This window comes from Podarcis bocagei (genome assembly GCF_964188305.1).
Source record: "Podarcis bocagei genome assembly, chromosome: 4".
NCBI classification, from domain to species: Eukaryota; Metazoa; Chordata; class Lepidosauria; order Squamata; family Lacertidae; genus Podarcis; species Podarcis bocagei.
The window spans coordinates 26,013,056-26,026,332 of NC_138128.1; the positions used below are offsets into that span (position 1 = coordinate 26,013,056).

The 13,277-nt window shown below is 40.6% G+C and overlaps 1 protein-coding gene across 5 annotated transcripts in view; it reads right to left on the reverse strand.

Moving 5' to 3' along the window:
- Window positions 1-13,277, reverse strand: part of RNF13 (ring finger protein 13) — a 45,770-nt gene that overhangs the window by 31,836 nt on the left and 657 nt on the right. For 2 of the 5 annotated variants that reach the window (XM_081190544.1, XM_081190547.1), the window contains exon 2: window positions 2,660-2,786. In XM_081190544.1, coding sequence (XP_081046670.1) covers window positions 2,660-2,773 — 114 coding nt within the window. In that variant the 5' untranslated portion in view covers window positions 2,774-2,786. Of the gene's footprint in view, window positions 1-2,659; window positions 2,787-12,456; window positions 12,591-12,899; window positions 13,111-13,277 lie in introns of those variants that run through there. The other 3 variants (XM_081190545.1, XM_081190546.1, XM_081190548.1) reach the window with 3 other exon arrangements.

The window sequence follows — 13,277 nt, forward strand, 5'->3', positions numbered from 1 at the left end:
CAGTAAACAGCAAAAAGTGGTTTGCAAAATGTTTTAGCATTAAAGTTTTTAATCCTAAACAGTCTTTGCTAATTTTTCTACAACAGACTAACACGACAAGCCCCTGGAAATAGTTACAAAGCAAAATCAAGACTATGTCTTGATTGGACAAAACAGGCAGTGTGTGTTTTGAACTTAGACATTGTAAAATGCTTTCTTTATGGAAGTTCAGAATCTACAACCGTCAGATTGCAGAAACCCACTAAAATTATGTAATCTGCATTCTTTTGCCTGAGCTCTTTTTATGCTTCTGACCAGAGTAAAAAAAAAAAGGGGCCATTTTAAATCCAATTAAATAAAATAAAAGTTATGTTTTTAACATACTGCAAGGAAGAAAATGTACCATTTGTGAAAACTGAAATAGAGCCAACTAGAGCCAAGCGTGTTTGTAATAGTGAATCCTTGTCATAAGCAGAGGACTTTCTGGTCAAAAGAAATAAGGGACTCTGGGTTGACCACAGGCTTAATGCAGATGGGGGAAGAGCGAAGAATGGAGAATTTGTTAGGAGAGAACAGGTATCACAGAAAAAACACTGTTTAAAGAAGCTACTAAAAGGGGGGTAGTGGAAAAACAGAGGGGAAGGAGTAAGTTCTGCAATCACACATTATTGCTGGCAAAGAAGATTTCTTTTCTTTATAAATGAAGAGAGGCACTACAGCTCAAGCTTGCATGACAGTAATACTATATCCAGTCCTGTAAGCCTGGATGACCTAGGAGGGGGGAAAGCTTTATTGGAGTGTATATGTTAGGGAGAAAGCAATGAGAGATTCCCCCTCCCCTCTTTCTCAGTACAGGAACTAAGGGCGTTCCAATGAAGCTGATTGGCAGGAGTTTCAAGACTGACAAAAAAACGGACGTTTCACATTCATTAATTTCTTGCCACAAGTGAATGGAGTGTAATGGTCATACAAAGGGAAGTGCGGGAGACTGTAGATTAGAGAACACTTAGAAATGGCCAAAAGCAGGGACCGCCATCATGTTAAACCCTAGTTTGTTTTAAACTATGCTTTAATGTGAACAAGCAACATATTGTTTATATTTAAAACTTATATCCTTCCCTCATCACAAGACCCCAGTGTGAATCGCAAACACATAGAACAAGGTAATAAAACCAATAGTAGCAACAGTTCTTACTACACAAGACAATCTTGCAGCTTTAAAAGGCCTGTTCAAAAACGCACGGGCTCAGGAGGTGCCTGAAGATATAGAATGCTGGTTCCAAAGTAACCTCCAGAGGAAGTATGTTCCAAAACCATGGTGTTACTGCTGAGAAGGCTCTCCGACAGGTCAGTGATCACCAGATTCTACTTAAGCCTGGAACTACCAGCAGTGCTTCCACAGGGGTTCTCGTGCCCCAGGCTGGATGGTATAGTGCCGGTAACCAGGTACTAACCATTTAGGGCTTTATATATCAGAACCTTGAATTCACATTAAACCATTGTTTAACATAAACTATGGTTGAATTGAGATACAAACTGGGCCCCTGACTAGAACTGATCAGCCCCAACAGACTAGGTCACTATACACAGTAACTTTATCAAATGGAAACAGCAGATCAAAAGCAATATATCACCCCATGCAGGCATTCCTACGGCAATTCCTCTTTGCATTGGAGACATTTTACTACCTTCTATGCTAAATAATGCATGTTTACAAGTTCTAAGTGGAGACTATTGCAAGGAGATGAACTAATGTAGTGAAGTCCCTTGATTAGAGTTTTACTATCTTAAAATAAGCGTAAACTGCCTAACCCCATATTCATAAGCAAGCATGTGAAAGAAAACAGGAAATGCATACAAATTTGCATTTTTTGCACCCACTGCTTGTAACCTATTACTGCTTGTAACCTATTACATCCCAAATCAGTTTCCACCCATTTAAAAAAAGGTAAAGGGACCCCTGACAATTAAGTCCAGTCGCAAACAACTCTGGGGTTGCGGCGCTCATCTTGCTTTACAGGCCAAGGGAGCTGACGTTTGTCCTCAGACAGTTTTTCCAGGTCACGTGGCCAGCATGACTAAGCCGCTTCTGGTGAAACCAGAGCAGCGCACGGAAATGCCGTTTACCTTCCCGCCGGAGTGGTACCTATTTATCTACTTGCACTTTGACGTGCTTTCGAACTGCTAGGTTGGCAGGAGCTGGGACCAAACAACGGGAGCTCACCCCATCGCGGGGATTCGAACTGCCAACGTTCTGATCGGCAATCCCTAGGCTCAGTGGTTTAGACCACAGCGCCACTCGTGTCCCTATTACTTAAAAGCTAGCTCAGATTTTTTAAAGATATTCCTATGTCAGTTTAAGGGTTGAGAGCCCCTTGGATCCTTTGACAACCTCATTGTCTCTTTAGGAATGCTTTACACACACGGTGTAATTTAATGCTGCACTATGATGAACACTCCATCTGCAAAAGTATTTCGGCTTGCCAGATGGAAGAAGCCCCCCTTTCGCCTCCCCATGCATTGCTGTGATGCTTATCCAGCCCCTCTCTCAGCCAATTTTGGGGTGCTTTGGGGGGGAGGGACAGCCCTGCTGTACAAGCAGAAGTCCTTGTTCCGTGCTTCCACTGATGGGGGCCCTTTGGGTGAATCCCAACCACAGGGGAAAATAAATAATACTTACGGCTAAAATATCTGCTTCCACAGGCAATAGGTTTAAGAAAGCAAACAGCTGAACTGTGAGAATGGTGTAGATTTGAGTGGCAGACAACATTAACATTCCTATTGACAGCAGCATTTTAATTAAATTCCTGCAAGACAAAAACAAAGAAAGTCAAGACTGGCAGAAGGCATTAACACTCTGATCCAATAAATACACATAGCTGCTACTGCACATAAAGTTACTTAAGCAAGTGCAGCTCAATCAAGGATTTGGCAGCTCTTCTGCCAGATTCTACCTCACCCAACCCCAAAAGATTGTTCTGTTCATCAGGCACACGGGTTTGTTCTGATGAAATGCTCAGATAGAAAGAATGTTGTACTTTATCCTACCCCATTCTGCATTTTCCTCATCTTCAATACATACACTTTCTGCTCTGTGGCTTCATATCACATAGTTATATCATACTTGGGGATGGGTGCAGTGACAGGCAGCAGAGGAGTGCCATTCTGTCCTCTGAGTTAATGCAAAGTGCTAATCCCAAGCCAAAGCACATGACAAGTGCAAAGATGAATGCTGTGGTGAGTTGCTAGCACAGCAGACACTAAGCTGCATCCCAAACATTGTTCTACCAGTCCAATGGCTTGTAGAAACAAGATCATAAACAGAGTCAGTCACCCAAGGACCATGCTGAAATATTTTGCTTTATTAATATGCAAGAATAACTTACTTTGAATTTCAACTCCTTTATTATTTACTTAGAATTGCTAAAAGTTGCTAAGGAGTTGTACCAGGCTTTGGCAGGTAGGTGAGATAATTGTTCTCTGCACACGAAGCATAATGGCTTCTAAAACAAATCTACTAAGTTATTTACAAGTTCTATCAATCAAGTGACACACACTCCTTCAGCCTTCTGCTTTCATTTACATTAATGGTTTCAGTCTTCCAAACACTGATTTATTAATTGAAATCTACTTGTACTAATAGAATCAGAAGGCACTACTAAACCATACTGAAATTGAAATGCTCACTTACAATCTGCTTCACACCTGAAAACCTGCCTACTGTACTTGATTACCACAAGTCATTGCAAAATTGAAGTAAAGTTGGTTAACCTGCTGCAATCTGAGAGCCAATATAAATGCCCCTACATGTATGATTTGAACCTACCAAATTGTGCAACACAAAATGTATTGAAGAAGAAAAGTGTGATCCTCCTAACTAGCCACATTGTGGCAACTAGAGCTTGTGCTAACTTCCAGGTGCTAGCCTAGTACAAAGAAGCAGTCACATGCAGGTCAACAGAGCACACAAAAGTCTTGAATTTTAGCACATCCTTCAGGGACTACAGGCTCTTGCTTAATTGGATTGTGCCTCACACAAGTGAAAAATTCCAAAAACAAATGATGGATACAAAGATAAACTTCGCTGGGCTTTATTATGGTCTCACTCTTGATTCACATTAGAGAAACTGAATGCACACAAATTCTAACATTTCTAACATAGGTGCTTTTGAGTTTTAAATGTTTTTATTATTTAAAATATTTCTAAACCATCATTTATCCAAATGGAATTTACACAACTTAGGTCCAGGATACCTCAGGGACCACCTAATCTCTTATATACCTGTTTGATCACCATCTTTCCTGAGAGAATCACTACTAGTGGTACACCATGGCTCAGATGTACAGCCTGTATCCACAAGCCTGTATTCTGTGGAATTTCCTTCCAGTTGAGGTCAAAAAGATTGCCTCCCAGTTGAACTTCCGGTGCCTACTGAATACTTTTTAATTCCAGCAGGCTTTTAAACTTTTATAATTTTTACTCATTTCAGTCTTAATGTTTTGTAGTTCCTATATGCCACTTAAAAGACAACTATGATTAAGTGATATAAAATCACTCAAATAAATAAGATTAAAACAATTAAAAACATCAATAAATTAAAGCTTGGAGGCAGCAATAAACAACTGTTAAATGAATAAAAGAAAACCCTAAAATGCCTGGGTAAACAGAAATTTTTAATTTGTGACTGCAAGGACTAATATTAGCACTAGCTGTACTTCTTGGGGAGGGCATTCCAATTTGGGACACTACCATTAACTTCATGGATGTCATTTGCCTCTGGTGTTCTGTTCTGCCTTAATTCTCCCACAAAATAAACTGGTCATTGGTTGAGTAGGTTCTTTGATTCCTTGGAAGATGATGAGGCAATCTTCATCAGTGAGAAGAACAGCAATGGCTGTCAAATTTTCAATTGCAGGAAACTGCAGAAATTTGGTCAGGTCCCACTTTCAGGCTTCCCACAGACATCTGGATGGCCATGATGAGAACAAGGTGCTGGACTAGATGAGACACTAGCTTAATCTTGCAGGATCTTTTTATGTTAAGCTTCCCCGAAGAGTACTTTGCCCACCACTACTGATCTTCCCCTATAATGCAAAGTCACAGGGGTACACTGGACATTTTTTTGGTGGGGGGGGGCTGTTAAAACACACCTCTGTATGAATTGTGGAAATATTAGCAGAGCCCCACCATCCCTGATTTTCAAGAGGTGTCTGGAATCATCACCACTGCTTAAATATCCACATGGCAAGAGATGGCAGCGGAGGGTTTCAGTAGTACAATACTATGCTGGGTTGGAATGCATAGTTAATAGCATTAATTTCTTATCATTTCTTATTAATGTTCAAAGGCAAAGTCTGACTTTCAGAAAGGCGTTACACTCTGAGCAGTTGAATCATTCACACAATACATACTCACTTTTTTGGCTCTTGTTTAACTATTTTCCAAAAACTAATTTCAGGCCAGAATCTACTGCTCAACAATGCAAAGATCCTTTAGATGCGTTAACCACCTCAAATACTACAGTGTCCATTATCCTTACACTTCACCAAGTCTAGAGAGCCCTGGCTTTTGAAAGCCGAAAATCTGCATTACCCATTTGTCAAGGCTTCATGCACTTGTCTCACAGATGTTCCAACTATCCTGCCTGTAGAAAAATCTCTCTTTGGAAATGGGACAGAGTCATCACATACATGAAGTATTGCACCAGAAATAGGTAAGGTAAAAAAGTTAAGGACCCCTGGACGGTTAAGTCCAGTCAAAGGTGACTTTGGGGTGCGACATTCATCTCTGCTTGCAGGCCAAGGGAGCCAGCGTTTGTCTGCAGACAGCTTTCCAGGGTCATGTGGCCTGCATGACTAAACCGCTTCTGCATGACTAAACCGTGACAGAAGCCAGAGCACACGGAAACACTGTTTAACTTCCCACCGCAGCAGTACCTATTTGCTCCACGACACACCTGTTAGCACCCATGGCTGTTGAAGTCCTAACCTCAGCTGCCATCATTAGCATCACAGCAGACCTGGAATGGACAGTTTGTGAATTAAGTCTGATTGGCCCATCTAAACCTCACTTCCTTTCCATCATCTTCCCTTAAGCTTACTATCCAGCAGTAGCTTAACACATCTCCTAGCCCTGAGACAACTGAACAAATTGCCACGTCACTGATCTTGCCACCTTATTTCTTCCCATACTGTTGCAATTCATCTTTTAAAGTAAGGCAAGCTTCTTCACTTTTGACAGCTATCAACTATCAGATGCAACTATTTTCAAATCCCAGTTGCCTCTGAAACAAAAATCAAGCCTAATTAATATTCTGAAAGAGCCCCAAAGCATTCCCCTTCTCCAATACTCCTTTTCACATACTTCTGTAAGTTGCTTTTCTGAACCCTAGTCCAGTTACAGAATATAATTGAGGCTGTAGCCAGATGTGTTTCCTCATGAAACGTTGAACACAAGCAAAGTCAATAGTTTAATGACTCCACTTTACATGAAGTCCCATTTTTAAAAACCACTTACATTGTTTATAAATGCTTTTAAATACATAAAACTGGCAGATCTCTGAAGGTTCTGAACTAACTTGTAGAGCATGAAAGAAAAGGGGTAAACTGAAATCACAAGAACTTTGATTGCAGAACAACTGTTTTCTTTTTTTTAATTATTATTAAAGATTTTCTTGTTTTACAGAAGTGTAATGTCTCTCGTATTTTTTCCATGGAACATATTTACAAATCCGTTTCATTTGTTGAGACATTAGGGGGAGGGGGGGAGGGAAGATGGGTGGGGGTAGCGTCGGGAGCGATGTTCCTATTATGCTTAATGTATGTAGGGTTTGGTGTCAGCGTTGCTTGTGCTGTTGACTTGTGTTCCTTTGGTGGTAAGAGAGGTTGGGTTTGGCCTAGGGTGTGGTTGTTTGTTTGTGATTGGCTGTAGTGATCTTTGTTTTTGTGTGTGAGCGGGGTGGGTGAATATATGTTATTGCAAGTGTCTGGGCAATCTGATGATGTGTTCCTACTCCGGTAAAAGAAAGAAATAGATACAAGGAACAAGAAAATAAAAGACCATAAGGACTTCATGAATGTGACAGCTCCAACTTCCCATTTTACAAACGCTACCACTCATTTTGAAAACAAAGGTAGCTTTTAATGTTTATTAGTTTATTAGTTTTTTTGCATGGCGTGCTCTGGTCCATGGGGTCACGAAGAGTCAGACACGACTAGACGACTAAACAACAACAAGTTTTGGAAATCAAAGTATAGAATATTCTCCAACACAAATCTTGCAGCAGGAATGAGGAACTTCAGGACTGGGGACCTTCTATTTCTCCACAGCCCATAGGACTCACTGGCCCTTTGCTGCTCCCTCCTCCAGTTTTTTGGCCTGGCTGGAATGTGACCTTCAACTGCTTGCCTGGATGGACAGATACATACATACAAAACTCTGACTTGTGTGACTGGACTACAAAGATAAGACTCATATTCACTGTACCACCACCACTGGCATGTGGCCCCCAAAATGTTGCCTACTAGGGAAAGTGGCCCTCAAGTTGAGAAACAATTCTCAACCCATCTTTCAATAACACAGCAGCATAGAAGAGTTCCTATCCTGTTGGAAATATGAAAGATAGATTAAAGATATACAGATAAAAGAAGTACTGACAAGATTTCAATGGGACGCTATTAGTTGGCTTTCTTGCTAAATAAATGAGAGAGAAAAAGCCACAGCAGTTTCACCTGTGAAAGATAACTGCTATCTTCGGTCTCAAACTAAAGGAGAAGCAGCCCACATTTTACTTTAAAAAAATCAAAATCAAATTTGGGACAGAAAAGAAGTAGTTGGCATATCTGTTAGCTTTGGGTAAAAAAAATAAATCATCACTGGTGGTAGGGAAGAATGGGCTGTGCATGCTAATTTTAATTTGTGATTAGTATTTTAATAAACCAACCTACAAATATACTGATTAAAACTGGAGAGGCCCAGTAAGAATAGCTCTACAAACTCATTTTAGATCTTTTTTCATATTTATTAAAAATGCATGCATGCCTTTTTAAAACCTCAAAGGTGGCTAATAACCAAAAGCAAGAACATTAGAATAAATAAGAACATCTCAGCAATTTAAAATAAGCTATATCTATAATCCATAAAGCCACCAACCCTGTCAGACAAGGTCAGTCCTCAATAATTCAATGGTATACCTTTTACTATATTTAGTAGGAAAGCAAGCATCTTTATGATATGTGGGAGAGTAGTGCTATCCTTGAGTATGAATAGCACTTTACAAAGCATAAAAGTCAAATTCCTGCCCAAAGGAGTTACAATCTAAAATACAACACAAAGGAGTCAGAGTATGATGGAGGCAGTGTAAACAGCGGGAGAGTATGTATTATTTGAGTTATATATACTTCAGGTTAGTTACAGTGGGATATGTAGACTACACGGTATATCAAACGTTCGTGGAAAAGTGAGTTTTTGAGAAAAGATTAGAGAGTTAGCAAGTGGCATCACAATCAGGAAGGCCAGATGAAGACTGAAAAATATTCTCTCCCCCACAACCACACCTCCTTCTTCCAATTAGGTCCCCTCCTCATCCAGCTCTATATTGGCTTGATCTCGCTACCCTTACTGGGAACTTTTTAGTTGGGGCAGGGGAAGTTTAGAAACTTGACACTCCACTTTACACCCAGATAGAGCAGCCAATACCTAATTTTTGAGAGCAGGGCTTTATTTTCCTCCATAGGAATAACTCACTTCTTATATGGGAGAAAATAAAAGGCACATACTCAGGAACACTTAACGTACCCCCTAACCCAATGCCTAGACCAACAGCAGGCTCTCCTTCCTCTTGATTGTAACCCAGATGGAAGCCTGCTTACCCTGCCCTACAGAACTAAAAACAGACCCATCCCTTGTCTACAGAGTCTCATTCTGACTGCATAGACATTTCCTGACTCAAGCTTCAATATGACTCAATGTGACTTTGTGAGCACCTGCCAGGGATATTTCAACCCAAGTATTGGAGCATGTTTCGGTTCACTGGGCCAGGCACCTTCCACCTTAAAGGAAAGGTGGGCCAAGTATTTTGGTCCTGTCTTTTCCACCCCAAGATTTAAGTGCACCAATGGAAGGGACATTGTGCAATATTTGTGAAGCTACAGGAACTGCATCTACAAGCCGCCTAAATACAGGGGTGCTGTATTTTGCTTCTCAGTACACCTTTCCCTAAGGCAAAGCAATAGAAATAGATACTGTGCCTACACCCCATTTAGAAGGCCAGGTAGCTTCACGATACCCACTCAGAAGCCAAGTCACTGGCTCCTGAAATTAGAGCAACCCAAGAAGACTGTAAATTAGGTTAGGACATGATGAAAGCAACTGGAAGATCAGGCTGCTCAATACCATAACTAGGGAAACAGCTTACCATAATCATTTTGCTCTCAGAATTTTCCTGAGCACCTGTGAAAACACAGGAAGCTGCCTTATACAAAGCCAGATCATTGGTCCATCAACTCAGTATTCTCTACAGCAACTGAGAATCAGATGTCAAGGGTTTCAGACAGTAGTCATTCCCAACCCTATCAAAAGCTCAGAGTTCCAAGAATCGTTCTTACCAAGGAACAATTATGTGTGACATAGGTCTTCAGACTGTTGGGGACTCAGAAATGGAGGGTCATATTTGAGGCTAAGAACTGCCCACGCCTCTAGTGCAATTTACATATACCTTTAAGGGATTGATGTTTACTGACCTCCTCTTCAAATGATTTTTATATACGTATAAGATAAATGCCCTGGCCTTATTCCATACTCTCCTGGTTCATGTTAGGTTGCTTCAGGGTTGCCTACTGAACAGGCAACAAAGCAATAGGGTGGACTGTTGGAGAGATGGAAGTGTTATGGACCTTGAATCCTTGCTTCAGGCAATATATAAACCCAAACTGGTCCAATGCAGCTTGGAGCTCTAGCTAGAAAACTTGTAGCTTCAATCTGCCAAGTCAGAAGATCAGTTGACTCACAAGCTCCAGTATAGAGACATTTCTCATTTTAGAAGTTATGTAGTTGAATAAAAGATCCAATCTTAATTCTCCAAGTGCCTGACAGCTGTCCCAGAAACCTTCTCTCTTCCTGTGCATCTGATGGGTGAGCTTTAATCTGTTTCTCAGATTTTGTCTCTTTATCCTTCACAGTCTCCCACAGGGTGCTTTTCCAGATTGAAATTCCCTGCTCTTCTAGCAAGTGATAATCCTCTCAAGCTGTTGACCAACTCCCTGAGACCCAAGTGCCTACAACAAATTAGATCATAGCTGGGCAGGGATCTTCCTTGGTTTGGTCAATGTTCCATTAACACATAAGGAGGAGGAGCTAGTCACCCAATACACATTTAACAGTAGACATAACACTTAAGCTTATGTTTTGAGAAACACATCAGCTATACTACTTATCTAATAGAGGAAGTTTAATCTGGAAAGTATGAAAAGAGCATGTCCAGAACTTCTTTATTTTTGCTCTGACAGATTAAGTTGAAAACAAAGTGATACTGAACAGCTGACCTACTGTGTGAGAGACCTGTGGCTTCTTCACCATTTACACAGACATAATCCATATGCAAATATACTGACTGCTTTATCAGACAATACAAGTTGATCAGCAGTGTGTTAAACTAACAGCAGTCTACCAAGCACGTCCCTGGCAATCTGTAAGAACTAAGAGCTCAGTGCTCTCTGAATTCTAAAGTGCATTAAATGCAAATAAAAATCAAAGTATCTTCTCAGTATGACATTTCCATCTAAGTAACAGCAATGCCAGGTGATTGGGAAGGACTATATAATTCATTCTTTAGAAAAGAAAGGATGCAGTGAGACTAATATGAGCCCATTTCGTTAGAAACAGATGTAGTCTACTGTTGTTTATTATAACAGTTAACATCCTGCCTTTCTGAAAATGAAATGAGATGAAATGAAAAGAACAGATAACACCAAAGAGACCAATACATAACATCTCAGATGTTAGAAACTCAGATATATAATCTAATCACCAAATTGCCCCTTAAACCTGGGTTCCAGTAGACACAATGGAATGTTTAGGTACCAGAGGTTTCCCCCAATGGGATTTATCATCATCATTCTTCATGTCGTTTCTATACTGCTTTATATTTTAAAGAACAAATCTCAAAGCAGTTTACAACACATTAAAACAACAAATAAAATAATCCAGAATAAAACAATTTCAAGCTTTAAGGGAAATATTTCAGATCCTTCTCTACGTGACATTATGCTTTTCCCAGTCACCAACCTGGCATCCAGAGATCTCCACATGGTCGCAATTTGACCCATGCCAAGAGCAAAACACACCTGGCTAATTTCTAGCACTGCATAGAATCTGAATTGTAGAGTTGGAAGGGACCACAAGGGTAATATAGTCCAACTATCCTATGTCTACTATACCTAGCATAATTCTAATATTTTTTAAAAAAAGAATTCAAACAGGTTTTGAATCCTATTCTATTGCTTACAAATTCTGTAATTTATTTTCTAAACTAAGAAGAGAATTCAAAATTATTCTGATTATATTCTTACCATGGTGATTTCTTAATTATCTTGAACAAGTCCCTTCTACTGGGGGACAGCTTAAGTCTGATATTCAGCAGATGATTTCTTCAAGGCTTTGAGTTCTTATCATGGCAATTACCATTTGGGAATTAGAAAAACAGAACAGCAGGGCCCACTCAATGGCTCAGGCTGCCTTTTGACTCTTCCAAGAGATAGCACCAGTGTTTCCTTGCTTTCATCTTCCCTCACCATATCTTTACCACATGTGTTATCTCCGATACTGCAGGCCTGTGTGCAGCATTTAAGTAAACTTTAGGCACTTTATCAATGAATGTTTTTTAAAGCCTATTCTCAAGCTGCACAATCAAATAATGTTTTTAGGATATGCCATCACAATGACTGTTTCAGCTATATCAGTGCCACCAACAAATTTCAAATTGAACAGAAAAATCTGCTGTGCCAGCAGCTATCTGCTACAGCACAGAAACAAAAGCAGCTATAGATATAGCCTTCAGTGGCCACATAGTGGGATCCCTGTGTTTAAGATAATCATAACATCACAATAACATCACAAATAAGGCTCTTAAATTTATCCAATGACCTGGGAAAGGGAGAGGTTGGTGCAATCACTACCAGTATAAGCAGCCAATATACTATTGGTTGTAACATATCACAGCTACTATCTGCTACTACCATAATAGTACAGGCAGGTGCAGGAAGCACCCAAACAATAAGTATATTAAATAGAGGTTTTTAGTAGCAAAATTACAATGCAATGCTGAGTAGAATGGGAACTGCTTCCAGGGTGCAGTCTTAGCTGCTAAACAGCAAAAACTCAGGCAAGTGACAAAATTAGAAGTCAACTTGTCCCAGTACAGCCAGCACATTAATAAATGGTAAAGCCCAATGTCTTAGTGCAATTGTAAAACTACCTACCCAAGTAAGCCTACAACACACTTGTAAAGGCATGCTCAGCTTTTACCAGATTTCCAGGAAACTTGATAGTTGCAGAGCAGTCACTTTAAAACGCTTCCCCGCATATCCTTGCTGTCCAAATAGGGCATTCTTGGCTACATAGAGGAAGGAAAAGCCCTCACAAATTGGTCCCAAGCCATTTATGACTTATCTCTAGCAGATAACAGGATGTGAAGGTAAACACTGCAGTATAATCCCATCATCTATTAGGCTGCACATCAATTTGGATGCACTCAATGCTACCTAATGTTCCTTGAAATCATCAAGGGAAGCCCCACAAAGTATTACACAATTGTGGAACACACCCCAGCCTTGAGCACGGACACTCATATATATACAATGCCGGCTTAGGCCACTAGCACCAGAATCAGGCCATGTGGGTGAGATTTGGGGGGTACACCTACCCAGCATGCTGGAAACAAATGACATTTACAGGAGAAGGAGGAAGAGACCCATACTGAATTTCTAACCCACTTCATGATTCAGTAGGACCAAAGCACAGAACCCGGCAGCAAACGAGACTCGCACAGCTGAGTGCCGCGCAAGCAGCGGCTATCGCATGTCTGCTCCCCCATTTAGCAACGACTAAGAGGAGAGCGTGCAGGAGATATACATCCCTGCGCCTCCAGCTCAACCCCAACAAGAGGCTCTGAAAAACCTAAGTCGTGTCATCACAAGCACCGGCTACATCACAAAACCCAGCTGACAAAACCACAAGCCGCCACCGCCGAGCCCAGTTCCACCCCAGGTGAAGAACCAAGGCAAATGCAGCACACCTTTAC